At 35.4% G+C, this 27,132-nt stretch overlaps 1 protein-coding gene across 1 annotated transcript in view; it reads right to left on the reverse strand.

The window, feature by feature from the left end:
- Positions 1-1,701: 1,701 nt before the first annotated feature.
- LOC109082034 (cyclic nucleotide-gated cation channel beta-3-like) overlaps positions 1,702-27,132 on the reverse strand; it is a 32,527-nt gene continuing 7,096 nt past the window's right edge. The window contains 32 exon segments of the mRNA XM_042774878.1: positions 1,702-3,054; positions 5,359-5,533; positions 6,047-6,193; positions 7,190-7,308; positions 7,508-7,591; positions 8,988-9,085; positions 9,164-9,323; positions 10,032-10,173; positions 10,260-10,382; positions 10,474-10,538; positions 10,627-10,713; positions 10,816-10,866; positions 11,658-11,866; positions 12,705-12,914; positions 13,013-13,143; positions 13,145-13,165; positions 13,256-13,332; positions 13,418-13,439; positions 13,553-13,688; positions 15,419-15,449; positions 17,626-17,767; positions 19,399-19,413; positions 20,892-20,948; positions 22,290-22,331; positions 22,568-22,714; positions 22,905-23,184; positions 25,213-25,237; positions 25,344-25,410; positions 26,157-26,328; positions 26,414-26,550; positions 26,636-26,720; positions 26,846-26,870. Of these exon segments, the coding sequence (XP_042630812.1) occupies positions 2,785-3,054; positions 5,359-5,533; positions 6,047-6,193; positions 7,190-7,308; positions 7,508-7,591; positions 8,988-9,085; positions 9,164-9,323; positions 10,032-10,173; positions 10,260-10,382; positions 10,474-10,538; positions 10,627-10,713; positions 10,816-10,866; positions 11,658-11,866; positions 12,705-12,914; positions 13,013-13,143; positions 13,145-13,165; positions 13,256-13,332; positions 13,418-13,439; positions 13,553-13,688; positions 15,419-15,449; positions 17,626-17,767; positions 19,399-19,413; positions 20,892-20,948; positions 22,290-22,331; positions 22,568-22,714; positions 22,905-23,184; positions 25,213-25,237; positions 25,344-25,410; positions 26,157-26,328; positions 26,414-26,550; positions 26,636-26,720; positions 26,846-26,870 (3,552 nt within the window). The 3' untranslated portion in view covers positions 1,702-2,784.

The following is a 27,132-nucleotide window of genomic DNA, read 5'->3' on the forward strand; positions in this document are numbered from 1 at the left end:
ATGCTTTTTTTCCACATACATCCAGGGCTGTAGTTTAAATTCAAAGCACCTGGGATGAAATCTTCATGGGTAGTCCTCGTCCCTTGGGACCAAAAAGTAAGCATTACTGTAAGAGTAGTTAGTGGGCCCCTTCACAGGGCTCAGACAATCATGCTTGCATTTTTGTATACAAAAATAGAACAGCTATTACATCAACCTAATTCCTGCCCATTCTTCTTCTAACCCCTTATGAAGAAATAAGCACTGTCTGAGACATGAATGAATGATTCTCAGCAAATACAAATTAAAAGTATGCAGTAAGTTTCCATTTATAGATTCCTTTACGCCTGTTCACACTAGGAGTTCAGCACGAACTGACCTGGAAATACTGAAAAATCATTCACAATTGATTAGAACTCGTAGTACATATCAAAGCACATGGAAATATCAGCGGGGTATTTTCACCATGAGACTTTAACAAGATCATAACAAATTTGGTCTAGCTTTCTAGACTTAGCTTATAAAAGAAATAACAGTTATATTCAACAAAGCATAAAAAATCGCCTTCGCATGGTAATGCAACACAACATTACTTTGTAACATCACAGCTTGTACAATGTTAAAGTGTATTAGACAGGGATAGTTTACACAAAAATTAATATTCTGCCATTTTGGTGACCAGTGACTTCCATAGACAATAAATGAATAAATACATAAATTAACAACAGTCATTTCTCAAAATATTTTAATGTTCTAATGTATTACATTTTTTAGTATTTTAAATTACATTAATGTTCTACAGAATAAAGAAATTCAAACAGGTTTGGAACCACACAATTTTAATATTTTTGGGTGAACTATCCCTTTAACATGTATAATCTGACAAGAAATAACTGTACAAGGTCGTTGTAACATGCTTGTGTGTGTAAATGTGTGTACAAGAGACAGGAACAATAATAGACAGGATTTTGGAATAAGATGCAGAGCAGCAGGCAGTCTTGGAATTAGAGCAGCGTGTGCCGTGGAAAATACTCAAGATTACTTTCCATTACACAGAGAGTTCTGCTGACCCTAATGGCCCTTCAATCCTAAACATCTATCAAAAGACTTAAAGGGAAGTTAAAGGTGATGTGTGTCATTTTTCAATGCTAGAATATTTTACTTATCGCAGCATAACATACAGTGAAAACTACAGGTGAGCAAACAGGTTGATTCCACTGAAAGATGTAAACACTGTGGAGCTATTAGATCGTTACTCTCTCAGCAACACTCGCCAAACCAATGGTGTGAGTTTGAGGCGGGGCTAGCCATTTATCCGGCCAATGGCAGTTTGCGGAGAGTTGAGGAAATGTTGTGGCTCAGGGGGGTATTCCAGAAAGCAGGTTATGCCACATACTTGGGTAAGTTTATTGATAAGTAAACAGATAACTTCAACTTTCGGTTCCAAAAACTGAATTAACTTCCATGGTATGTAAGTAGCATTCTCTAAACATTCAGAGCATACATTCCCTATTACTGAGGCTTCAATGGGAGTATACTTTTTTTTTTTTTTTTTAACTTCAACTTTTTTAAAGCAATATTAGCTTTTGTTAACAGGACATGTTGATTATAATTTTCTGTAGCATGTTATTTTTTTTTGTAATGTTTTTTTTTATTTAATTTAGATTTTGTTATTTTATTTTTTATTTATTTCTTATTTCTGTAATAAAAATACATAACAATATAATTCTTGAATTATTCTTCTCAGTAATAAAAAGCTGATTAAATATTAAAACATGAGATGATTGGAAAACCTCCCAAAGGTTAGGCAATATAGGAGGTGATATACCCTAAAAATATAAATTGACATTAAACAAAAGAAGTATGGTGCACTTCTTCTTGGCGTCCGTTTCAATGCTGACTCCTGTTGAGAATGTCTTTGTGTGTTCACCATGAACATACTCGGCTGAACTTAATCCCGGACGTGTTATTGGAACCGATAACCACAAGAAAGATTTGGGATTTATATGAAAGTTAACTCTTCTTTCTGGAATACCGCTCAGAAGCTCACTTCACCTTCAAATAATAATATTTAGACCGTGTTTACACTTGGCAGGTTTGGGTCAGTTAAAAGGAAATCTGGTACGATTGCTCTGTTAGTGCGGTTCATTTGAATAAGTGTGAATTCTGACATTTAAACCTTGGGGCACACCAAACAAGCAGATGATGATCCTACCATGAAAATATATATATATTGTATCTCTAGTGTGGTTCAACTGAAATATTAGCGTAACACAGACCAAAGACATCTAAACAGTGTTAAAAATAACAGTGTGAAAGCTAAGCAATCCAGGACTAAATGTATCATTTTCTTTTAATCAAGAGAACCGAACTACCAGTGTAAACACACCCTTAGACAGCAATACCACTGTAAAAATTTAATACTTTTAACCTCTTAAGAACCTCTAGGCAAATGAAAGTACTCCAGATATTGTGTATCATCTTCAATATATGTTTCAAATGCCTCAAAACCTTATGATGAGTTTACTAGAAGAACTACTGGAAGCCTAGATTTCTTCCAGGAACTTACAGTATGGGTTCCTCATGGAACCTTTCTTTTCGAAAAGCTGCCTAGAGAGTCTCCAAAGAGTTTTTACAAGAGTCTTGAAAACCTGTTTGGCTTGACCTGGTTGGAAAAGCATGTGTAGGACTTTCATCAACACACTAATACAGAAAGCATGATGAAGGGATGTATGCATTGGGCTTTTCTTCAGGCTCTCTACCCTATCCCTACTCTGGTCTTTGTCCTTGCCCTCTTCCTCTCTCTCACTTGTCAGTAGTTTTGCTTGGATCTTCCGCTTCCACCTCCTCCTCTGGCTCTGCCTCCACTCCCTCTCCAGGACTGACTTCCACAGATAGGATCTCTTCTCCCTCAACACGGGGAGTCATACGGATGATCATGGTGCTGTCGGTGGTCTCTGATACCATGTCATCCTCATCTGGGATGTGAGGCCGGGGAATGGGTGAACGGCGGTGCATGGGTGACGGAGGGGGTACTGGAGCTGTGGAGGTCCTGCCGGAGGTGGGAGTGGACGGCTGTGAAAGAAAGAGACATACGGGACAGACAAAAGAAGTAAGGGGCCTGACTGGTCAAATATCAACAAACTGTGCTACTTTAGACATGAGGGCCTTTCGCAGAGCAGGAACCTTTTCATAGTACCAGAACTAATTGTGGAATTACCCACTTTTTGGCGTTTTTAGTACCGGACTGCCTTTTTCGAGAACCAAATTGGCTCCTACTCCAGAGCAGGGTCTAACCGGCATAACTGGTACTACCCGTGACGTAAGTAGACATTGATTGGCCAGACGCATTCGAAAACGGCCTCACCCGCCATGATTTAAAACGCCGTGTAACATTTAGTACTGTACATTTAGTTCTGGAACTACATTGGTGCGAAAGGCCCTGTGAAGAACTTTCCCTGCACAAGAACAGAGCACTGTTATCATCAATTATCAAAAGAGATTCTGTTATCAGTTTCAAGGTAGTCACATACTAACTATTCATGTTAAACGAATACTGTTTGTATGTACTATATACCAGGGTGTTGGACTGTTTGTCACACAGTTTTAAAAGTTCCTGAAAGTTTTGTTGTCACAACGTAGTAATTCCCACACACATCTAAACTAAACAACCCAAAAAGCACATACTTTGTGCTCAAAATGAGCCTAAAAAATAAAAAATAAAATCTAATTAGGGATAAGCAAAGATCCACTTACAAAAGCAAAAACATTAAATAACATTTAAAAAATGTAAAATGTAAAAATACACAGTATATTAACAGTTTGTGAAAATGGAAAGATTAAATACAATTTATAAAAGGTTTAAAATAATTGTTAAAATATTATATCATATTTTCTATTATTTATTTTCTATTATTTATTTTATCTATTTGTAAAGTCATAACTTTGTTGTAAAATAATACTGTTTTGATCTGTTTGTTATTTGCAATGGTTCCTAATTGCTATTTTTTATGGTGTGTTTTATGAACTATTTGCATAGTGTGATTTTTGGTGAACTGAATTAAAACCAGTCCAAAAACAATAATGATCAAACTAACATAAAAAAAAAAATAATTAATTAAAAAAACTTCTTTTAATTCACATATAATAACAAGCAGGATGACGATATGATGTTTATCATAATGATATTTTAACTACTGAAATAATTTGGTCACCTTCTATAGTAAATATTCTCTTTTTCAAGCCAATTACTGTCAAGGTGAAGCAAATGTTTGAAGAGGATGTTGCTAACCATAGTTAAACCAGCAAAAGTTAGTTAATAAACCTTTGACAAACCTAAATAACAATATTCAAGTCTTAATTTGACATTTAAAGGGATAGTTCACCCAAAAATGAAAAGTCTGTCATTGATTACTCACCATCATGTTGTTCTAAACCCATAAGACCTACGTTCATTTTCGAAACACAAATTAAGATATTTTTGATGAAATCCGAGAGCTTTCTGGCCCTGCATAGACAGCAACGCAACTACCACGGGTCAAGGCCCAGAAAAGTAGTAATGTCATTGTTAAAATAGTTAATGTGACATCAGTGGTTCAACCGTAATTTTATAAAGCTATGAGAATACTTTCTGTGCGCAAAGAAAACATAAATAACAACTTTAATCAACAATTTCCAGACGCAGGAGCCGGCGTTTCAATTCTAGGGTGAACTATCCCTTTAAGTCTGTCTTCAGAATATGTTTTTGGCCAAAAGCATTATAAAGCCTTCAACACACTACACAATTTTAGCAATCCTATAAGATCATCGCTGGTCACACTATGTGACATGGATCTAATAAACTTGGGTACAACATGCATGTAGACTGTACGATGATGACATTGATATTGACTCATAGGCTACGACGCACGTTTCTATAGAAGAATGAAACGTCATTAGCATGCGCTTGTGGTAAACAAAAAGAGCATAATGAATCACACTTTGACAGTTGTAGTTTTTATGTGTGCTGAAAAAAATGGGAGCAGCGAAAGTAGAAGAAACAAGAGCTTGAGGAAAGCAGTTTTACGTTTTAGCGCCATGTCACAAAATTTCATGTCACATTTTTACTGGTTGGTCAGTAAATGTGGGTCGTATCTGCAAACACACTGTGCGATGAACATGCTGAATTTCTGACACTGCCAGAAAATTATCATAGGCTATTTTTGGTCGCAAGACTGTGACAATGGCCATCTTTGAACCTCTCTCACTGTACGACATAGGATCACCGATTAGGAGCCACGGTCACAGAAATCGCCACGATTGTTTCTCGATGCCAATCTTTTGTCTGGAACAGCCGAAAATCGTGCAGTGTGTCTCGGGCTTAACAGGGGATATAAATACCTCTAGAGTTGCTCCCTTATATGCCTCCTTCAGCTTGGCAAAAGTCTGTCCTGTGCCAACCTCCAGTGCAGCCTTGAATAGTTTGGGCGTCTCCGGCCGCTGAGGGATGACCTCACCCGTGTCTTTAGCCTGGCCCTTCTCATCTGTAGGCTTCTTATCTTTGGTCAACATTTTCCTATGGAAGAAGACAAACTCATTAGGATGACAGGAAATTGAGTTGTAAGCTAACATGTGCATCGCTGAGACTCTAAAACAGGAAGTGGATCTCCATAAGGTTTGAGATGACATCAGATTACACAACATCATTCACCAGACACACGCACACACACACACACACACACACACACACACAGAGTAAATTGGTCTCATGGGTGAATGCATCATGCGACTCATGTCTGACTACATTTAACTTCTTCAGTATCTCAATTACTAACAAAATCAAACACTAATCTCCCAAGTTCCTTGGGAGAGAAAGGAGGGAAAGAGAAGAGAAGGGAGGGAAAAAGAAGGATGTAGAGAGAAAAACAGAAACAGCAGAAAGACAGAAAACATGGGTAATCTATAGAGATCTGTGAGTGTGATACAGAGCTGTAAATGGCTCAGACCACTGTGCTGGATGAAGTGTGTGTGTATGTGTGCAAGGATTGCTGGGGCTCTTGGTTGAGGTTCGAGCTCCGATCCCTCTCACTTGGCCTTCTTGCACAGCAGCTTCTGGGACTCGGGGTAGTGCACTAAGATCTCTGCAAGGTCCTTCTTATCCAGGATGAAGAGGTTAGCAAAACCATGGGCCTTTACGTTAGCTGTTCGTCGGTTCCCACCACCACCCGCCAGCAAACTGATGGAGTGAACACACACACAAAACAACAGTCCAAGTTTGGCTCTTCACACATAAAGCATGATTTATCTTTCTCACACTAGCTATTTTTGCATCTAAAGTTGCAGATATCGCGTTAAACATTTGCGAATGAAGCACCATTTCCATCCCATGTGTTCAAAAGAACAAAATCGTCACTTTCTGGGAAACTGGTGGAAAATGTCAATAATAAATATTAAAGTTGCTGCAGCTGGGGAAGCCTGTAGCTGTCATTTCCTACATAATAAATGAATTCCACCAAACACTGTCATGTTATCTGGCGTTCGGATGACTGATGTTTGGAAACGCAATCATGTGAGAGCTGATTATACCAAATCATTTTGACTTTGGCTCAGATATTTCAAAATGATTAAAATAACATTTGATGGTGTGCGATGGTGTGCTGTGCAGTGTGCTGGTTAGTTCAGTTATCAGTCACATGATCTTTTGAGGCAAAGTCACATGAGTTTTTTGTTACACATTGAAGAATTTATTTGGTAAATGTGTTTCCAGCATTTTTTTTGCATGTCTTCTTATAGTATAAAACCACACATTTTAATGTGCATTTTAAGATTTTATGTGCATTAAGTGAAATATCTCAGTGGTCACCATAACTGTTTGGTTACCAACATTCTTCAAAATATCTCTTCTGACCCAAAGAGGAAAGAAACTTGTACAGGTTTATACAGTTATGCAGGAACAACATGAGGGTGAGTAAATGTTTACAAAAATTACATTTTTAGGTGAACCATCCCTTTAACATGAAAGGTCAAGTTGAGAGTACTGCATTGTGGGATACACAGTATATTTTGGCAAATGTACTAGGTAATGTTATATATATACACAGAAAAATACAGTATACAAATTGCATACTACAAAAATAATATATTAAAGCAGTACTTTTCCTATTAGATCATATATGATTTTATCCAGCTGTCCTCATCAGAATATGAGGTATAAAAAAGAATTATCACTCACCTAATTTCCCCAAACACAGAGCCAGCTCTGAGAGTCACAAACACCGTCATCCCATCAGGTCCTCCAACCACCTGCACCTCTCCAGCTTTGATGATGTACATCTCTCGGCCGATCTCACCCTGACCGGCAGAGCCAAGCGAGACAAGAGTCAATTCAAACCGCGAACAGATAAAAGGCTCTTTCATGGAGGCTATTTGATGTGACCTTTACTAAGACAACCTTCAAATATACTGGACATACAGAACACAGAGATTTTTGCAAGGCAGCAGCAAAGCACGTACAGTAAATCCCCAAAACAGTAAATGACATATTGCTCACTTTTTTACAGACAAAGTCTCCCGGAAGGTACACCACAGATTTCAGCCTCTTGAGCATGTCAAATATCATCTGTCTGTCACATCCCTGGAACGAACAAGAGACAAAGACTTTTCAACAGCTTTTGCAACCTGTTATAGTGTCATAGTGTGTCATTTTAAACAGATGAAACAGGATATTCAAAGAGAAACTGAATGAGTTAACCCATTGTGCACTGATTGGATGGTGAAAAGTGATCTCTATATGACAGATGTTTAGACAGGAGGCATTAAAAAATACCAGCGCTTGGCCATGTCAAGAAAGTTATTAGATTTTGATGAAAAATTACACTGAAACAATGGAAGAACACAGATTGTACATTTTACTCAATCACATTATTTGTGATAACTTAGACGATTGTGATCAAGTACTCGAAAAGGATTTTTGATGTTGGCATAATTCATCTGTAATTCCCAGCATGATTTGCAAATGTTTAAATTAAGTATTTTTTGTTTGTTTTTTAGCACGATGAGAAAAGGGGGAGACTTGATAGTGTTTAAGGTTTAATTATGTTGGGATTTAGAACCGTTTCAATTAATTAAACTGGATTACCAGTTACCTAAACAAATTACGTTTGTATTATTCAACTGATTCACGTGCAATTAAATCATGATTCATTTGGATTAAATCACATAAACACTTTTTTCTCTCTCACTTTTCAGCGCATGGTCTTTAAAATAAATTATCTTTTTACTTTATGAAATTTTTTTTCTATGGAAAATATGAAATCAATGTAAGGTTTGAACCAAACTATATACTGTACGTAATTTGAGAGAGAGAAAAAAAATGTCTGTAACAAATTATTATTATTATTTTTATTATTATTTTTGAGTATTTTTTTGAGTATTTTTTTTGAGTAGTTGGTAGAAAGTATCATTTTTTCCCCATATGGATCGATGCATCGATCAAATGACTAAGGCTATGATGTATCAGGTGTTATGTTTATATTATTTTGGTTATGCTATATAAGTTTAAGAGTTTTAAGTGTGTTTATTTATTTTTTTTATTTTATTTTTTTTTTATTTTTGATTGTATCTGGATTTTGTAAAATAGGCACATAATATTGTAATATTGATTTTAGCTCCCTGAATTGAATCAAATCATATGTTATTGTTGTTGATTTTTTGTCCCTGAATTGAATCAAATCATAATTGTATCACAGTGTGTTTTAAAGTACTGCATCAATTTTATGTCTGGTACATTTGTATTGGTCAGAGCTGGTCCTGTATGGTCATTAGTTGGTCCTAACATGTTAAATCAGCTGAACAAGCAGTCAGTGGAACTTGGTTCAGCATAGCAGATCATCTTGGTCTGGAGCAAGACTGCTTTGTACCAGCAACAAACCAGCCTTAAACTGGAACGATCTGCTTTTCCAGTAGTTTGACTTTCATTCAGACTGTCATTCTGTGTGTGTGTGTTCATGAAAGAAAGAAAAGACACTCACCTGAAAGAGTGCCACTTTACTGACAATGCTGTAGTTGACATCTGCAGCGATGTCCAGACGCATCTTATCTGGCAGCTGTATGAGTAACTCCTGTTCATCTAAAGACAAACGGATCATGAAACAGATAAAACACACTTATCATATGCAAACATCCGATGCAACAGAAATCTGCTTACCCAGCATGCCTTGCGACTTCCAGGTGTAATCGTACCAGATCTTGACACGGTTCTGGACCTCGCGGGGGATCTTGTAGGAGCTCATGTATTTGACAGTGCTGTCCACACAGTGTCTGTAATAGGCCTCACCTGCAGTGGCGGCTCCAAATACGTCTCTCATCTATGAGTGTACACACACACACACACTGCATGAAGTTGTATGATTGCATTGTTTAAAAATGGCATACAAACATGTCTTTGAGTTTTCTGTCGATGATATGGAAAAACAGCCATATTAAACTAGAAGGTGAATTTCACGAACGGCCGAGGCATTTTTCAGATCAAAAACAAGACACAAATAAGAAATTATAAATTGCACAAATTATAAATTGACATATTTCTTATGTCAAATATATATATTTTTAATATATTTGTGTTATTACTTTTTTATTTTTATTAAATTTTTGTTTCATTACATTCTATTCCTACAAGTCTAATTAACCAAAATCTTTTTTCTAATTAACCAAAATCATTTTTTTTTCCTATTCATTAGAAATAGAAAATCTCATTAGTGATTAGTGATTAGTGATTAGTGATTTTAGTATTATTTTATACTTTTTGTTAATATTTAAAAAAATATATTTTTTATATTTTCTGCTATTATTGTTTTTTGTATTTTTTTATTCTTTTTGTTAATATTTAAAAAAATATGTTTTTTGACATTATTATTATTTATTATTTTATATATATATATAAAGTCTTATTTTCTTTATGCAAAATGCAATTTCTTAGCTCTTTCTTTTGATTTTGGGGTAAAATATGACCATGACATGTTTTCGGCAATATATGAGATTCACCCAGAATTTCTCATATCTCGTATGACTCCCACCTGACCAATCATGATGGAGAAAGCAAAGACTCCCACGAAGTAGTTGAGCATCTGGAAGATGATTTCAAAGACAGTGGTGGGGTCAGGCAAACCTCCGATGGTGATCAGAGTCTTCACAGCAAAGTAGTAGCAGCGAATATAACTGTATGCCACAAACACAGCTTTATTACATTATATACACTGTCCACAATACACCACTGAGAAATAGACTGAGACTGATAAGCTCACCTGTTTCCTTTGCCATTATAGACCCATTTGGTAGAACCCAGTCCTTCATAGTCAGAACCCCAATAGAAAATACAGGCATTACAGTGCAGAGAGTACAGCAGGTACGCACTCGTCCGGATCACCCTGCAATGAGTTTCATTTTAGGGTGAACTGTCCCTTTAAGAGGTACCTGCTTTGTGTCATAGTGATCTCTAGTGGTGGCATCTGGTCTTACCTGTAAATATAGGCTTTGCTCATCACAGCTTCCAGACGATCATTAAACTCAAAGAATGCATTGTACTGCAAAAGAAGAACAGAAGAAGTGTGAGTATTGAGGATATGTGTGTGAAAATGCGAAGAGGTTAGGGATGGTGTTTTTTTTTTTTACTTTTAGAAGGCGAGGAAACCGCAAGAGAGATTTGACGCCTGTGAAGAAGTACAGGAGGTCCAGTGGAAAGAGACTGATCACATCCATCTGAAACATCCAACATCAATGGAAGGTTCTGAAACTGATTCACTAACTGACTGAAGTTATTTGTTCTGTGTCAAATCATGATTTTGTAGAATTTTTGTTTACCTTGAATCGCTCTGTTTGCCTGTAGTTGTCTCTCATTGCTTCTTTGTCACACTGAGCCAGACAAAATATAAAATACATCAATAGACATCAACAAAACAAACCTCAAAAAATCCAGATACTAACAAATTTACGAATGAAATTGCAGTATATTGCAACAAAACTTAAATCTTGTGACATTGATTTTAAAGAACGACAGTATGGAAGCCTGTTTAATACAAATAATAAAAACTAATTCTGATGACTTTTTATTTCACAACTCTGACCTGTTTTCTTGCAACTCTTGGTTTATATCTCACAATTTACACTTCTTTTTTTTCTCAATTCCGAGAAAAAAAATCTTGCAATTCTGAGTTTGCCTCAATTCTTAGAAAAAAAGTAGACACGTTGTGAGATATAAACTCAGAATTCTGTTTTTTTTTTTTTTCTGCCAAGGAATAAATAAATAAATAAATAAAAAAGGTTGCAACTTTTTTTTCTCAGTTCTATGCAATTGCGAGTTTATATCTTTTCTTTTTATAATTGCGAATTTATATCTCCCAGTTCTAAGTTTATATCTTGCAATTTGGCACTTTTGTAAGAATTGTGAGATATAAACAAGAAAAAAAAGTCTGAATTGTAAGATAAAATGTCACAAGAATGACTTTTTTTATTTTATTTTTTATTATTATCTGTTGCCAGAAACAGGCTTCCACAATTTCAATCAAAACATTTCACAAAATAAATTTGTGATGCTTGAAACACTAACATAGTAGATATACTGTTCAAAACTACAACAACAAGTGTTGCTAAACTTTCACAAGTTAGTTGAGACTGTGTTCATCGCAGCAGGTGCTTTCACTCACCACAATGTCCCCTCCTCTCACAAACTGCAATCTGGGCTGCATAACGAAGATGTCGACAATATAAATGCCGTCACAAAAGTAGTCCATCAGCAGCCACCAGTGAATGTTCTCAGGCGTCTGGTACGGAAAAGTGCAGCGCACAGGGATCAGCCAAACATTCCAGTTCCACGCGAGTGTCACAAAGAACAGCCACACAACGTAGATCAAGTCTGTGAAAGAAAGAATCAGCAGGCCTACAGTATACAGTATTGATGTCTTCATTTTGATGAGGTCCTACTATACAGTACATGCTTTTAATCTTTTTCCCTGTAATTTTAAGTCTACTTAACACACACAAAAATAGCTGCTCTGAGAGTCACTTCACCAGCATTTCAACATTTAATTTGATAAAAACTATCATCAGATAGGCTACAAAGAAACTCAAAGTTCTTAATGACAACTCATGTCAACTTGAAATGATTACTAAAATGTATTTCTATTGTACAGTAGAATTTACTTCTTGAAGTAATAATAGCAATAATAAAATTAGGAAAACATTTTAAGGAACATTACATTTTCTTCCATTATTATTTTAACAGCAAACCTCTGTTGTGCAGCACTTTGTTTGCCAAAAATAAAAGGAACTGTTACATTTTGATTACATTTTAAAATATTAAATTGACTGATCAATTAAATCAATGTTTTATGCTTTCGTTTCGTTTTGTATAATACATTTGTATTAAATCATAAATCCAGAAAAAATAAAATAGACAACACAGAATTTCTAAACACACACACACACACACACACACACACACACACACACACACACACACACACACACACACACACACACACACACAACTGGCTATTTTTAGTTTCCTGTCTTTTTGGACTAGGAAAGATGTTCAAAACAAGACAAAAATATATTTTATTTAAAAAAAAAAAATCAACTTCTTATTATATGACACTTTTAATAGTAATTAGGTAGTTTGCTTGTATATTTTATACAAGCAATATAAAGCTCACTCATAGAGCTCACTTACTTCAGCTGGTTATAGATCTCACCTGTGAAGGGATCAATGCTGGATGGGAAACGGTACTCCAGTATCACTCTCAGCCAGTCAGGAATCTGGGGCATTTTGAACTGGGGAACTGGGAACTTGTATCCCATAAACTCGTAGATTGTCACCTCCTCTTCAGCCTTCTCCTCATCGTCTTTCTTTTCCTCTGGAGGAGGTGGTGGAGGTGGTGCTTCACCAGGCTTTTTGGCTGGAGCTACAGTTAAAAGATCAAAGGTGAAGAAACGATCTATCCTTGACCTGACATCACTGAATTAATACAGTAAAATAAACTGCAAATAAACGTCTACTCACATGCCGAAGGGCTTTCATCATCAGACTCGTCTGGATCAACCATTCTCTCTTTTGCACGATCTTTGCGATCTTTAAATAGCTTGACCAGCTCCTGCAGACGCTCATTCACAACAATACTTGTCTGACTGGCCAGATGCAGGACGCTCAAGGCCTCTACAGGAAGTGACAACATATCAGATTGATCGCAAGAAGTTTGACATCTCAGTTGAGTCCAAGCAATTATTCGGATTTTAAAAAACTCACTCGTCTACAGCAAGTAGATCAGACTTGTTCAGGTCTTGTTCATCTTCCTCACCAGGAACCGTCTCCTCCTGCATCTTCTGAACAAAAACACACAACATATTAAAGTCTTTACTATAGCAGCTGTAGTTTAACTAAACTAGAGCTTTGTAGTTGAAGAGCAACTTACTCTGAAACCACAGCTTTGCTGAGGGTGGAAAAAACAAAACAACAACAACAACAAAATAAACCTTTCAGAGACACATCCTAAAATATTTAGCCTATAAATCATATTAATAGATCAGATGGATAAACACTGACCTGTGGGCCATCAGATTTGTTACAGGAACAGTGAGGGTCATTGAGTCTAACTCTGAGGGGACAATGATTTTGGGAATGGTCATCTCTCCATCCTCCACTTCCTCTACCTTCAGTGCTGGCTTCACATGGGTGCTTTCTGAGAGTACACACAATGACATTTTAGCACTGAAATCTAAAAAAAAAAAAAAAAAACCTTATGCATGTGAAAAACCATTTAGAGCTCCTTGAATGGCTTTTTTTTATACACCAACTACGATCGACACTCCAGAAAGAAATACATAAAATGCTAAATAATATATATATATATATATATATATATATATATATATATATATATATATATATATATATATATATATATATATATATATATATATATATAAAATGCTAATATATTATATCATTGAATCATGCTGTGGATAATAAATCTTAAAACACGAAAGTTGTACATTCATATTTCACTTTTTTTCCATGATTTCTCAGATCAGGGCTTTATACTTCCCCCCCTAAAGGAGCACAAGGGCGACTAAGTTGAAAAATTTAGGAATTTACTCATAAAAGAAGCACACCAGGCTTCAAACTGTATTTAATATTTATTTAATTTTTTTAAATATAATATAATATAAAGTGTATACATAGATTATTCTAGTAAATATATACACATATACACATACATAAACACACACACACACACACACACACACACACACACACACACACACACACACACACACACACATACAGTGGGTATAGAGAATCACCCCCTTTAAAATACATTTTGTTGCTTTGCAGCCTGAAACGAAGACGGACCAAATTACCAATAATAACCAAGATAAAAAACAAACAAAAAAAAAAAACATTTATGCATAATGCAGGACTTTTAATTATAAACAAGCCTGAAATACACCAGGACTCTTATTTTGAAATGTCTATCATTTAATATTGCTGGCTACAAATTTTAAAAAAGGAGGGACTTGAATTTCATAAAACTTTTTTTAAACAATTTACCCATTTTTTTTTTTTTTTTTTTTTTTTGTTGTGCAGATTTTTTATCTTCAGGATGATGTATTGTTTGTGGTATTATTGTTGTTAGTGGTGAATATGTTGTGGTGTTTTTTTGAAAAAGTAATATTATTTGTTGAGAATAGTAACATTGGTACTTTCATTAGCAACAAATAACTTGCACATAACAGACAGCAAAGCACAGCACAGCACAGCACAGCACAGCACTATCTAGCACATTCAGTTCACCTGAGAGATTGCTGGAGGTTTGGTTTCTTTCTGTAACTGTAGGGCACTTCAAAATCATGTCTATAGGTGTCAAGCATGGGATGATCTGGATTTTAGAGCACTTTGGCTTGGGATGACAGTGGGTCTCTTGGGTGTTTTAAGAATAAAATGCACTAGCTACAGATACTAAGTCCAAGACTACATGCTGCTGCTGAGGAGTTCTACATGGGCTTGAGGATGTTGAGGCGATGGAGAACATTCTGGAAGCAATGGTTGGCTTGTTTTGGAAGCTGGGATATCTCCTGGTATAGCAGCAGGAGATCGGAGGGCATCTTGGGCAGGGGAATATTATTGTTTTTCAGCAGATGTAAGCTGCTCAGACATGTGGAAGCATGGGGTATGCGACGAATCCAGCTCTTTATGCCAGTACAGCTAGCAGGCACTGCAGATAGGCAGACCGCTTCAATTACTGGACATTCACATTACATTGCATTGTTTATGTACAAACTGGATATCAGTAACCAGTCACTGGATACAGTAATGTTCGTTTAGTTTATACTCTGTTTTATACGGCACATCTTTCATTCTTGTATAGCTATAATGTGCATGTATGTGTGTGTTCATGTTCTCACTGACCTCCACATCCTTCTTCAGGAGGTTCCTCTTCCTGTAACAACAGAAGATGAAAAATGACATCATATGGCATACATAAGACAATAAAGACAAATATGACAAACTTAAAAAAAAAAAAAAATTATTGTAAATGTATATAAAATATTTGCCATTTGTAAATGTATATAGATGACTTTTTTGTTTAATCACTAAATAATTTTTTTTTTACGATTTTAAATTTGGGTTTAAAAATATTTTTAATTAGTGATTGCTAATAAATTTCATATAAATGATATGTAAACATTTGGAGTGTAAAGGAGAGTTCTGTGGAGAGTGAATATCAGTAATTATCAAAAAGAGTTAAACTTTCGACTAACCATCGCAACGGGACATCAGAATATTCGTAAGGGGCAGAGCTGCTTTTACTAAAATGCCTATAACTCTTGAACGGAAAGAGATATTTTCACCAAAAAATGCAGATTTTGGCCACTTGGGGGCACTATAACAGGAAAAAAACCCCCATAAAAACAGCTACAACTATGCACCCATTAGTCTGATCGACTTTCTGATCGAAATTTGTATGCCTTGTCTTTGTCCAAAGTGCCACACGGGTTTATGAGGACATTCGTGTATCTCAAAAAAACATGGCCCCCATCAGCAATAAATTTTGAGCACCTATTAGACAAGGTTAACGGAGGCTGATCAGAACAAAACTTAGTGGGCATGTTCGACTCATGGACCTAGAGGTCTGTAAGAATTTGAAAAGAAATCGGCCACTAGGTGGTGCTAACAAGTTTTATGCTTCTGTAATCACGTGGTGTTTCACATATCCACGCAATATTCATATAATTTGATATATCTCCTCATACTGAGCAACTTTGCCTCAAGAACCACTGCTATCAATCAAATCATTCATTAAATATTCTCAATTATATATAAAAAAACTAATTTTGCGAACTAGTCCAAGGTTTTTCACTTACCCTCAATATAACCACAGCATGACTCTCTAGATCAGGGTGTCAAACTTCATTCCTGGAGGGTCGGGGACCTGCAGACTTTTGTTCCAACCCTGCTCCAACACACATACCATGTAGTTTTCAAATAAGCCTGAAGGACTTGATTATTTGGACCAGGTGTGTTTAATTAGGGTTGAATCTAAACTCTGCAGGGCTCCAGACCTCCAGGAATTGAGTTTGACACCCCTGCTCTAGATCAATAATTATAAAAAAAGTTTAACTTTATCCTTTGGGTCGCACCATGTTTTTTTGAATGTGGGGTTGTTTTAATTTTCCCAAAAGCATATAAATCCTTAATGAAAATGAAAAGCATCACTAAACTAGATGACAGATGATTCTAAACAAGCATGCAAAGTTTTATGGAGATCGGACCACAGCTGGCGCCAAAGCAATTAAAAAGGCTTCAAAAACACAATATTTCTATGGTAAATTACATCAAATTGAAAAAAAAAAATAAAAAAAATAAAAGCTGATCCTTTGCATTTGGACAGCTATAACAGGGTCATTTAAAAATATTGTCTTGAACTAGTGTGTCCAAAAACCTATAAATCATAAAAGAAAACTCAAAACTGTGTAAACTCATGCATCGTATGATTCTAAACAAACATACAAAATTTTATGGCGATCGGGCAAAAAGTGGTACTATAATAGATATAAAGAAACACTGTAGTTCAGTTGTTCTCAATTCCACTCCTGGTGTCCCACTGTTCTGCACATTTTGTATGTCTCTCTTATCTAACACCCTTGGTTCACTTCATGGATCACCCTCCTAATGAGCTGATGATCTAAATCAGGTGCGTTAAATAAGGAAGTCATATAAAATGTGCAGAGCACTGTTACCCCAGAATTGGAATTAAGAACCACTATTATAGTTCCATGGTAAATTCCTTGAAATTGCAATTATAACTGCTAGATGGAAGCAGAGGATCACTCATTGACATTCACCACAAATCCAAACATGCGCTTCATGCATGTTTTGTGTACTTGACATTAATTGCATTGCATAAGTCACAATATAATATAAATCACAGCATGATTCCAACAATAAAACATGCGGCTTATATTCTGGAAAATATAGTAATAATGTTTTGGTTGTTTTTGATGAATTAAAAGTTGCCTTGGTGAAAATAAATAAATAAATTCCTTTCAAAAACATTAAAATATCTTCCCAAACATCTGAATAGAACTGTGCTAAAATGTTTTAAGCAATGCTACCTGGTCAGCATCAGGAGGTAAAGATGTGGCTCGCTGAGGCTGAGTGGTCACGGGCGTTGAGACTGGATCTGCTTGTAGTGCCTGATCTGAAACCTCAGACTCATGCGGGGAGGGCTCCGCCGGGCAGACGTCCACCAGGCTCCTGAAAAGGGGTTTGAGCAGAAGTCTAGTCATGGCAAAACAACCAGTTATTCAGAGGCTGGTAAGCCACCTATAAGATCTGTAGGTGTTGACCAGAAAAAAAACACAAAGGAGCTGACAAGAACGCATTATTGGATTATGAAAATGAACCATTCTGAAAGACAATCACATTTGTACTCATCTGAACGGATGTTTTTAAATCCAGCTGCAGTGAAAATTAATTTATGATGTTTTTAGGGTCTTTCATGAAGAGATTACGGTTACAGGAATAGTTCATCCGAAAATGAAAATATGCTGAAAATGTACTCACCCTTAGGCCATCCCAGATGTAATGTAGTTTGTTTCTTCATCAGAACAGATTTTTAGAAATTGAGCATTATAACCCTTGCTCACCATTGGATCCACTGCAGTGAATGGGTGCCATTAGAATTAGAGTCCAAACAGCTGATAAAAACATCACAATAAACCACAAGTAATCCACATGACTTGTGATGCCTTAATGTCTTATGATGGATTTGTTTCTTACAAACACGCAGCTTTTCACTTCACAAGACATTCATTGATGGACTGGAGTGGTGTGGATTACTTGTGAATTTTTGTGATGTTTTGGACTCTCATTCTGACAGCACCCATTCACTGCAGAGGATCCATTGGTAAGTGATAAATTTATCAGATAAAGAAACAAACTGATCTACATCTTGGATGACCTGAGGGTGAGCAAATGTTCAGCAGATTTTAATTTTTTCTTGTTTACCAAATTAATGCCTGGTGAGGACTATGGTAACAAGCAAATGCAACAAACTGTACGATGGTGACAATGCTGGTCTTAACAGTTTGTACTCCTTTCATCTACTTTTGCTTGTAAAGAAGGATAGAGGAGTAATACATCTTCTGGCATGATTAGAATGTCACACAGAGTCAACTTTTAACTAAAAGTAGCAGTGCTACTAACTTGCTGACCAGCTGTTAGCCCAGCAGTGGTTTAGCATGACGAAACTGTACAAGTAAATACTTTTTGTGGCATGTCTTAGATGGTGTTATAGTAGAATATGAGTAGCATCCTAAATAAAAAAGTAATATATTTAAAATAAATTTATTTCTTAAATCAAATCTATTAATACATTTACTGACATATCACTCAAGACTTACTGATATAAAAATTATTAATTAATTAAACTTTACTTGGAGTACTACTTGTGCACAATGCACATTTCTTAATATTATGCCTAAAATGTGTTTAAATATCACTATTGATGAGGATTGTATGATTTTTGAATAATATTGGTTTTCCAATTCAAGATATTTAAAGTACACTTGCAATAGTTCCACTTTAGCAGAATCAGATATACTTCAGTATATCTTTAGTTGGACTACTTCTGCACAATTACAGTGCATTAAGTACAAAATTAGTTGATCCAGTTTAGATGACGTTAAGTATACCAGTTTAGTAAACTAAAAGTACAATTGCAGGGTATTTTTATTAGGTACGTGAATATGTAAATGCACTTGTAGTATAAATAAATGTATTTCAAATACATTTTAGTATATTTACTTTTTCACTAGGGATAAGGGGTAATGTAGGTAAAATCTATGTTTAATGTACACAGAATAATGTAGGCCATTCTAACATACCTTTTCACGTCAGCACTGTTTACAGCAGATGTCAAGTTGGTTGCAAAATGTTGATAAAAAGTGCACATTTCAGTTTAATTCCATGACTTTCTGAATTCAGCACTGCAATATGCAGCAGCAGCAGCAGCAGGTTTGAAACTGTGTTCTACTTCTACATAAGTGCTTCGGCCTAAAAGCTTTTTTGGCATCAGCTGTTCTGGTTTTCAGACAGGATGGTTTATAGTGACGTGGTAAAGCAGGATGAAGCCTAAATTAAGCATCGGACACAATATAATATATGACACAAAATAACACAAAGTACTCAAAAGTGGGACACTTCTATTTTTGTATATTTATTTATTTTTTACAGACTGAAACACTCAAAAGAGGTTTGCTAAATTGCTTATTCTAATTATGATTATTATTTTTATACCATCGGACCAAAGTTTCCAATAATTATTATTTTTTTTTATGTTGTTGAAAGAAATCTCATCAAGGTTGCATTTATTTGACCAAAATAAATCAATATTGTGAAAAATTTCAATTTTTGAATTGTTTCCTATTTGAATATATTCCTGTGATGTAAAGCTGATTTTTCAGCATCATTACTTCAGTCGCCACTGTCACATGTTCCTTCAGAAATCATTCTAATATGCTGATCTACAGTTCAAAAAAATATTTATTATTATTATCAGTGTTGAAAACACTTATTTTTTTATGTATAAAATATTCAGATTTTTTTTTGTGGAAACGGATACATTATCATTCAAATGTTTGGAGTAAAAAATAAAAATAAATGAACACTTTTATTCAGCAAGGACACATTCGATTGATCAAAAGTGTCAGTAAAGACATTGATAATGTTACAAAAGATTTCTGTTTCAAATAAATGCTGTTCTTTGAAACTTTCTATTCAAAGAATCATGAAAATAATGCTTTATGGTTTTCACAGATATATTAAGCGTCACAACTGTTTTCAACATTAATAATAATGATAATAATAAATGTTTCTTGAGCACCAAATCAGCACATTAGAATGATTTCTGAAGGATCATGTGACACTAAAGAACATTTCACTAAAGAAAAACTCTGCTTAGCCTCTGAGGAATAAATTACATTTTAAAATATATTTAAAAAATAGATATTTCACAATATTACAAAAATAGGATTATATAATAGAATAATTACCTTTTCAAAACAACCGTATTGAGATGTTTACTGAATATCAATATATATCTGATATACAATACTGCCCAGACCTAAAGACAATATAAAACATTGCATGAATGTATGAAGGCTTCATTCTTATCTCTAGTTTTGCAGGAACAGTAGAGGCAGTGTGGGGTGTGTAGATATAAACAGCAGCTATAGCATGTGTTGCAGCCTTAATGAAGTATAATGTCGCGCTGAAGGAACCTGCTATCACTGCTCGATTTATCATGTCAACTACCCCAATAGTGTAATGCCCAGGCTGCTAGATCTTTGCTGCTTAGCTCTGAGGATGAAGGCCTTACTCTGTGATCTTACTATCCTCACTCTCCTCCCCACTCTCTTCACCGAGCGGCTGTAACCTGTATGGTGAGCCGGAGAGGACAAACAGCACTTCAGCAGCTGACACGCAGGAGAATAAAGTAACGGTACAGCAGTAAAAAGAAGCAAGCACAAACTCGCATCCAGTCATATTGTGAGTTGTAACATTCACTCTTCTGTGAGGAAAGTTGCAGCACTGAAGGGTTTGAAGCAGAATCCAAAATTAAATTTTTGCCACATATGCGCATGGAAAGTGTAATAATAGCCATGCATTAAAAAAAAAAAAAAAAAAAAAAAAAAAAAAATATATATATATATATATATATATATATATATATATATATATATATATATATATATTTAAATTTATGCATTTAGCAGACGCTTTTGTCCAAAGCGACTTACAGTGTATATATATATATATATATATATATATATATATATATATATATATATATATATATATATATATATATATATATATATATATTAGCAATTTCTAAGTGAAATTTGTTTCTATACCATTTTTTTATTTAATTTTAATTTATTTATTTATTTACATCATATTATATTTTAATTTACATTGTATTATTTCATATTACATCATATAAGATTTCATTTAATTTAATTTAATTTAATTTAATTTTTATTTATTTGAAAAAATAAGCAAGACATGATTTTGTTATTATATTATTTTTTATATATCCACTACGGATCAAAAATTTGGGGTCAGTAAATTTTCATTTATTTATTTATTTATTTCCTGAAAGAAACTATAATATATCTGAAATATCTGTTTCAAATAAATGCTTTCTTTTCATCCAAAAAATCCTAAGAAATGATCATGGTTTCCACAAAAATATGAAGCAGAACAACTGTTTCCAACATTGATGATAATAAATGTTTCTAGAGCATCAAATCAGCGTATTAGACTGATTTCTAAAGAATCACTGAAGACTACAGTAATGATGCTGAACATTCAGCTTTGCATCACTGGAATAAATAATATTTTACAATATATTCAAATAGAAAACATGTATTTAGTTTTAATTTTAATAATACATAACAATATTGCTATTTTTTACTCTATTTTTGATGAACATAATCTTTCAAAAAACATAAAATCGTACTTGCAAAACTTTTGAACAGTAGTGTTATTTTGGTTAAAATGATGAATATGCACATATACTGTATGTAATGAAAAGTGATGTAATGAAGCATATACAGTAGATGAGCAGAAAGCTAATAGAAAAAGACAAAAAGCTAGCTCTAATTCTAGGCCAAAGACTATTATTATTGCTGTTTTTGTTATTCGGTGAGTGTTAATTTTGGACCCTGGCAGAAAGCAAGGAGTGAGAGTGGAAGGGAGGGAAGACACTTACTCCGGATCTTCTTCATTCTCTTCCTCCTGGATATTTGGCAGTCTTTGTAAAACAAACAGTGAACAGGTGAATTCTGAACACTGGAAGTGTGTTTATGTGTGTGTGTGTGACAGAGAGAAAGGGATAGTATGAAAGATATAGAGACACAGCGCACTTGTCGCAAAAAAACATTTGTAGCCACTTTGTGGTTTATCACACCCCAGATCTCAGTCTTAACAAACACAGAACAGGGCAGGAACTCAATTCCTCTCTGAGTTTGTGGTGTGCTTGTGACTTACTGATCCTCATTGTCCAGCTCTTCGGTTTTTGTGTCGATGATGATCTGTGTGGTGTGCTCTTCCTCTAGCTGTCTGACGGCCAATTCTGCAGCCTGCCGGGCCAGATCCTCTGCCATACGAGCCGCTTCCACACACTCCTGCTGAAGTCTACACACACACACACACACACACACACACACACACACACACACACACACACACAGACAGACAGACAGATTCAATAAACTGTTCTATTTCAAATGACGTCATTGAGATTTTTTTTAAATATTCATATTTCAGGGTCTCACATAGTTAAATCCACTACATGGTCACTGGGATCCAAACCACTGGCTCTCACCTCTCCTCTATGTTTGCTATGGCAGTCTCCTCTGCTTCCTTCTTGATGCTCTCAATGAGAGGTGTCCAGCGCTCAGTCTGGGTCTCTGCGTCCTCTTGCTCCTGCATGGCCAGCATGTGCGGCAGGATATTGGGCAGCACTTGCAGCAGAGATGAGCCCTCCTGTGGCACCTGCTCCTCAGCCAGGACGTCCTGCCCCGAGCCCTGCTCCCTCTGCTGGGCCTCCCAGTCTGAGTCCACCTCCTCCAGCACCATATCACACGGGTCCTGCAGGATGCAGACTGTACCGACAACAGGGGGGAAAAAAATCATGCCTCATAGGTCAAAGAGATTAGGCTGAGAAGTTTTTTTTTTTTTTTTTTAATTTTTTTATAGTTATCCTTTTCTAATGAATATTTTTGTATCAATGCATCACAATTGACGTGGTTAAACTGTGCATTATAGCTTTGACGTGACGTGCTATAAACTGTGCATTATAGCATTGATCCCACTGGATCCCAAAGTGGTTTGCCGCACTCCAAGCATGTCCATGCAGATTAGGCTGGTCTGTGTAGGTTTTGGATGGTTTTAGAGGGGTTTTGGAAAAATGTCAGCTGTTTTTTTTTTAATCATTTAATCCTAATAATGCATTGTATGTCTGTATTATGTATTGAAAAGCAACACATTTAGACTCCAATTGCAAAATTTGCACATTTTGTAATCTGTAAGAACTGTCTAAAAATCGGTTTGATGTAACACCTACAGCATATGTCCTAAAGTGTTCAAATTTACTGAAACAGAAATGTATTTTAAAAATGAGTGACATTATTTTAGCTGCAGTCGTACAGTAGTGCTTCTTCCACATACAATTTTGCAAGCATTTTACATATTTCTCCTCTGACCACACAACAAACAATTTGCTTTTTGAAATCATTTATTTATTATTGATTTCATACAGTGGACAAAGTAAGGTAGCTGCCTGTGTTGCTTTAGCAATAGCCTTTCACAATAAAACATAAACATAAATAACATCAATATATATAGCATAAGAATGTTCCACCTTGCTGTAGTGAAGCCTGATATTGTTGAATCACGCACAGTGGCTAACATCCTCGGCATGGCAAATCAGCTCATGGCTTTTGTTTTTCAAAGCACTTATACTAACTCTTGCTTTTTATAGCAGGCAATAGATATTGGCAAATGCATTTAGTGGCATGGGGATTTATGGGGATTTTAATATTGCATATATAACTGTGCTCTTTGACCCTGCAAAAAATATTTTCTTACTCAGCATTTTTTGTCTTGTTTTCCAGTACAAATATCTAAATGTTCTTAACTCAACATACATATGCTTAAGAAGCAAAATGACATGTTATCAAGTCTTGTTTCAGAAAAATGTTTAAGCACAAAAACGTTTATGCTTAAAACAAGAAAAAATATCTGTCAATGGGGTAAGAAAAATACACTTGTTTTCCTTTTGAATTACATTTATTTTTCTTATCCCTCTGTCAGATATTTTTTTCTCAATTTAATCAGACATATTTAAGACTTAATACATTATGTTATTTTGCTTGTGTCTTGACTGAAGAAGGTTTAAGATATTTGTTCTGGAAAATAAGAAAATCGTTAAAAGCAGTGTTAAAGGTGAAACATTTTTATATGTTGAAATACTTTCTCCTGTCACAGTTTAACATTCATAGACAACATTCATAAGTTGATTTCCTCAAAAAGAGTGAACATTGTGGCTCTGTGGTGCTTATGAAATCCAGCACACAAGTTTGGGGCTAAACTATCTGACCAATCAAAAGACGGAAATGTTTAATGTTTAGTGACGCTGACAGCGCAAATGTAGACACAGTAATTAAGCAGTGAATGACATTGTAAACTCTGACTGGGCAACTGTGTGTTTACTGCATGTCTCTGTGAGGTAGCCTAATCATCAAAGCACTAAACAATCATCACAATTAACAAGCCAGCATGCTAATCTGTAATATAGTTAACAGAAATCACCAAAGATTACGTGGAAAAGTACTTTGAACTGTAATTTATCTGTGATAATGTACGAAAGCTTCATTGAATAAGTGTTTTGATGTTTTGAATTTCTTCAAAGTTTTATAGTTGTGTTTAAGGGGCTTTAATGGCCTTCTCCCCTGAAACAGAAGGAGAAGATGAGCTGAGTTAACACCTCCACCTACAAATAAGCAGTGAGAGAATAGCAGTGCCTCTGATATATTCAAATAAATAATCTTGTGTGACAAAACACTCTGTCCTACAAATCTGTCTGCATTCATTATATTTATGTGTGTGAAGATGTGTTAAAAAAAAATTACCATTTTGAACAACATCAGAGCTGTCCTGCAAATAAACAAAGAGGAAATTGATAAATGGAAGACTAACAGTGTCTTTCTTTCTTTTACACACATTATACTACTTTCAAGGGGACGATGTGCTTACAGCTTACCTCTTTTGGTTTCAGTACTGGTTGTGGTATGATGCGTCCGAACCCCTGTACAATCCAGCCAACCATACTTGAAAACAAACGAAATATAGTGCATGTCATTAGACTTAATTATATGTAAAAACATTTTACATTTATCCAAACAGTTAAGCGCTTCAAATATATGTTATGTACCCAAAACACCCCAAAAAAAAAACAAAAAAAAAAACACAATTAAAGAAAAACAAACAAAATGAAGTGAAACAAAATAAAAACAAACAAAATGAAATTAAATGCAAACCCCCCAAAAAACAAAAACAAAACACAAACAAAAACTAAGAAGCAAAACAAACAACAATTAAAGCAAAAACACACCCTTAAAAAAAAACACACACAAAAAACCCACAAAAAACACAAAACAAAAACAAAACAAAAACAAAACAAACAATGAAAACAAAAACAAACATGAAAACACAAAACAAACCCAAAAATGACAAAAAAGAAACAAAAATACCCCCCCCCCCCCCCCCTCAAAAAAAACAACAAAAAACAAAAAAAAAAAACACAAGGCAAAGACCAAAACAAACACAAGACAAAATCACAAACAACAAAACCAAAAAACAATACAACAAACAAAAAAAAACCAATCATAAAACTCAAAACAAAACAATACAAATGCAAAACAAAAACAAAACACACAGAACCAAAACAAACACAAGAAGAAACAAAACAAAACAAAACAAAACAAAACAAATAACAATGTATATTTAACCAAGGTGTCAAAGCTTGGTTGGTTAACATAGCCATAGACATTATAAGCGTAGTTTGGACTCTTACTTTGTGCCTTTGGAATCCTCAGCTACTTTAGGTTGCTCAGGAGCTGCAGGTGCAGATGCAGGTGCAGGTGCAGGTGGGGCTACAGGTGGAGGTGCTGGCGCAGGTGCAGGTGCAGGTGCAGGCGCAGGTGCTGGTGCTGGTGGAGGTGCAGGGGCAGGTGTTGGTGCAGGTGCTAAATAGAAAAAAAAAAGTCACATGCAGATCACTCAGTCGCCAAGGAAGCCCAACCGTGCATTCTTGATTTTTTAAAATGTTACCTGTCTCTTGTTTGCAGGGAGTCACAGGAGCAGAAGCAGCCTTCTGAGCAGGTGCCTCTGTAGGAGCAGGAGGACGAAGATGGACAGGAGAATGTGGAACTACCTTCTCAAAACCATGTTTAATCCATTCTATTACTCTGAAAGAGACAGAGACAGGTCGATTAAAAGAGTTCAACCAGAATGAGAGTTCAGATTAGCTTCTGACAGCTGATTAACATATACCTGGGAGAGAAGGGCACATTAGCAGCGTCTGGGTCCTCATCAGACACAACCTCCACCACAGGAATATGAGGCAGCGGCTCAGCATCTGGTGAGAGTGAGAATCCTGTCACATGTGTTGGGTCCTCTCTCTTCAGCTCTTCATAATGCAAATTCTTTAAGCAAAAGTTTATACTGTTCTATATGAAGTGGCTATCAAGAGGCTGGACTCACCATGAACGTCTTTGACATCATGCACCTGGAAAGAGACGAGAATCACAAAGAACTCTTACTATACGTAGCCCTGATTGAATATTGGTGTGAAAATTAAATGGCCAGGTGCTCTTGATTGGCTTGCATTTCAGTTTTTATCTGTCTATATTATTTCAAGTGTCATTCATTTATAAAAAATGCTTGTGAGAAGGTTTATAAGTATATAACGGTGTTTCTTCAACTTTAGCCACATTTGGCTTTGTAAACTTATAAACTGTAGAAAATAAATGGTCACACTTGTCGCTATT

This window comes from Cyprinus carpio, chromosome A18, assembly GCF_018340385.1.
Source record: "Cyprinus carpio isolate SPL01 chromosome A18, ASM1834038v1, whole genome shotgun sequence".
Classification (NCBI taxonomy): Eukaryota; Metazoa; Chordata; class Actinopteri; order Cypriniformes; family Cyprinidae; genus Cyprinus; species Cyprinus carpio.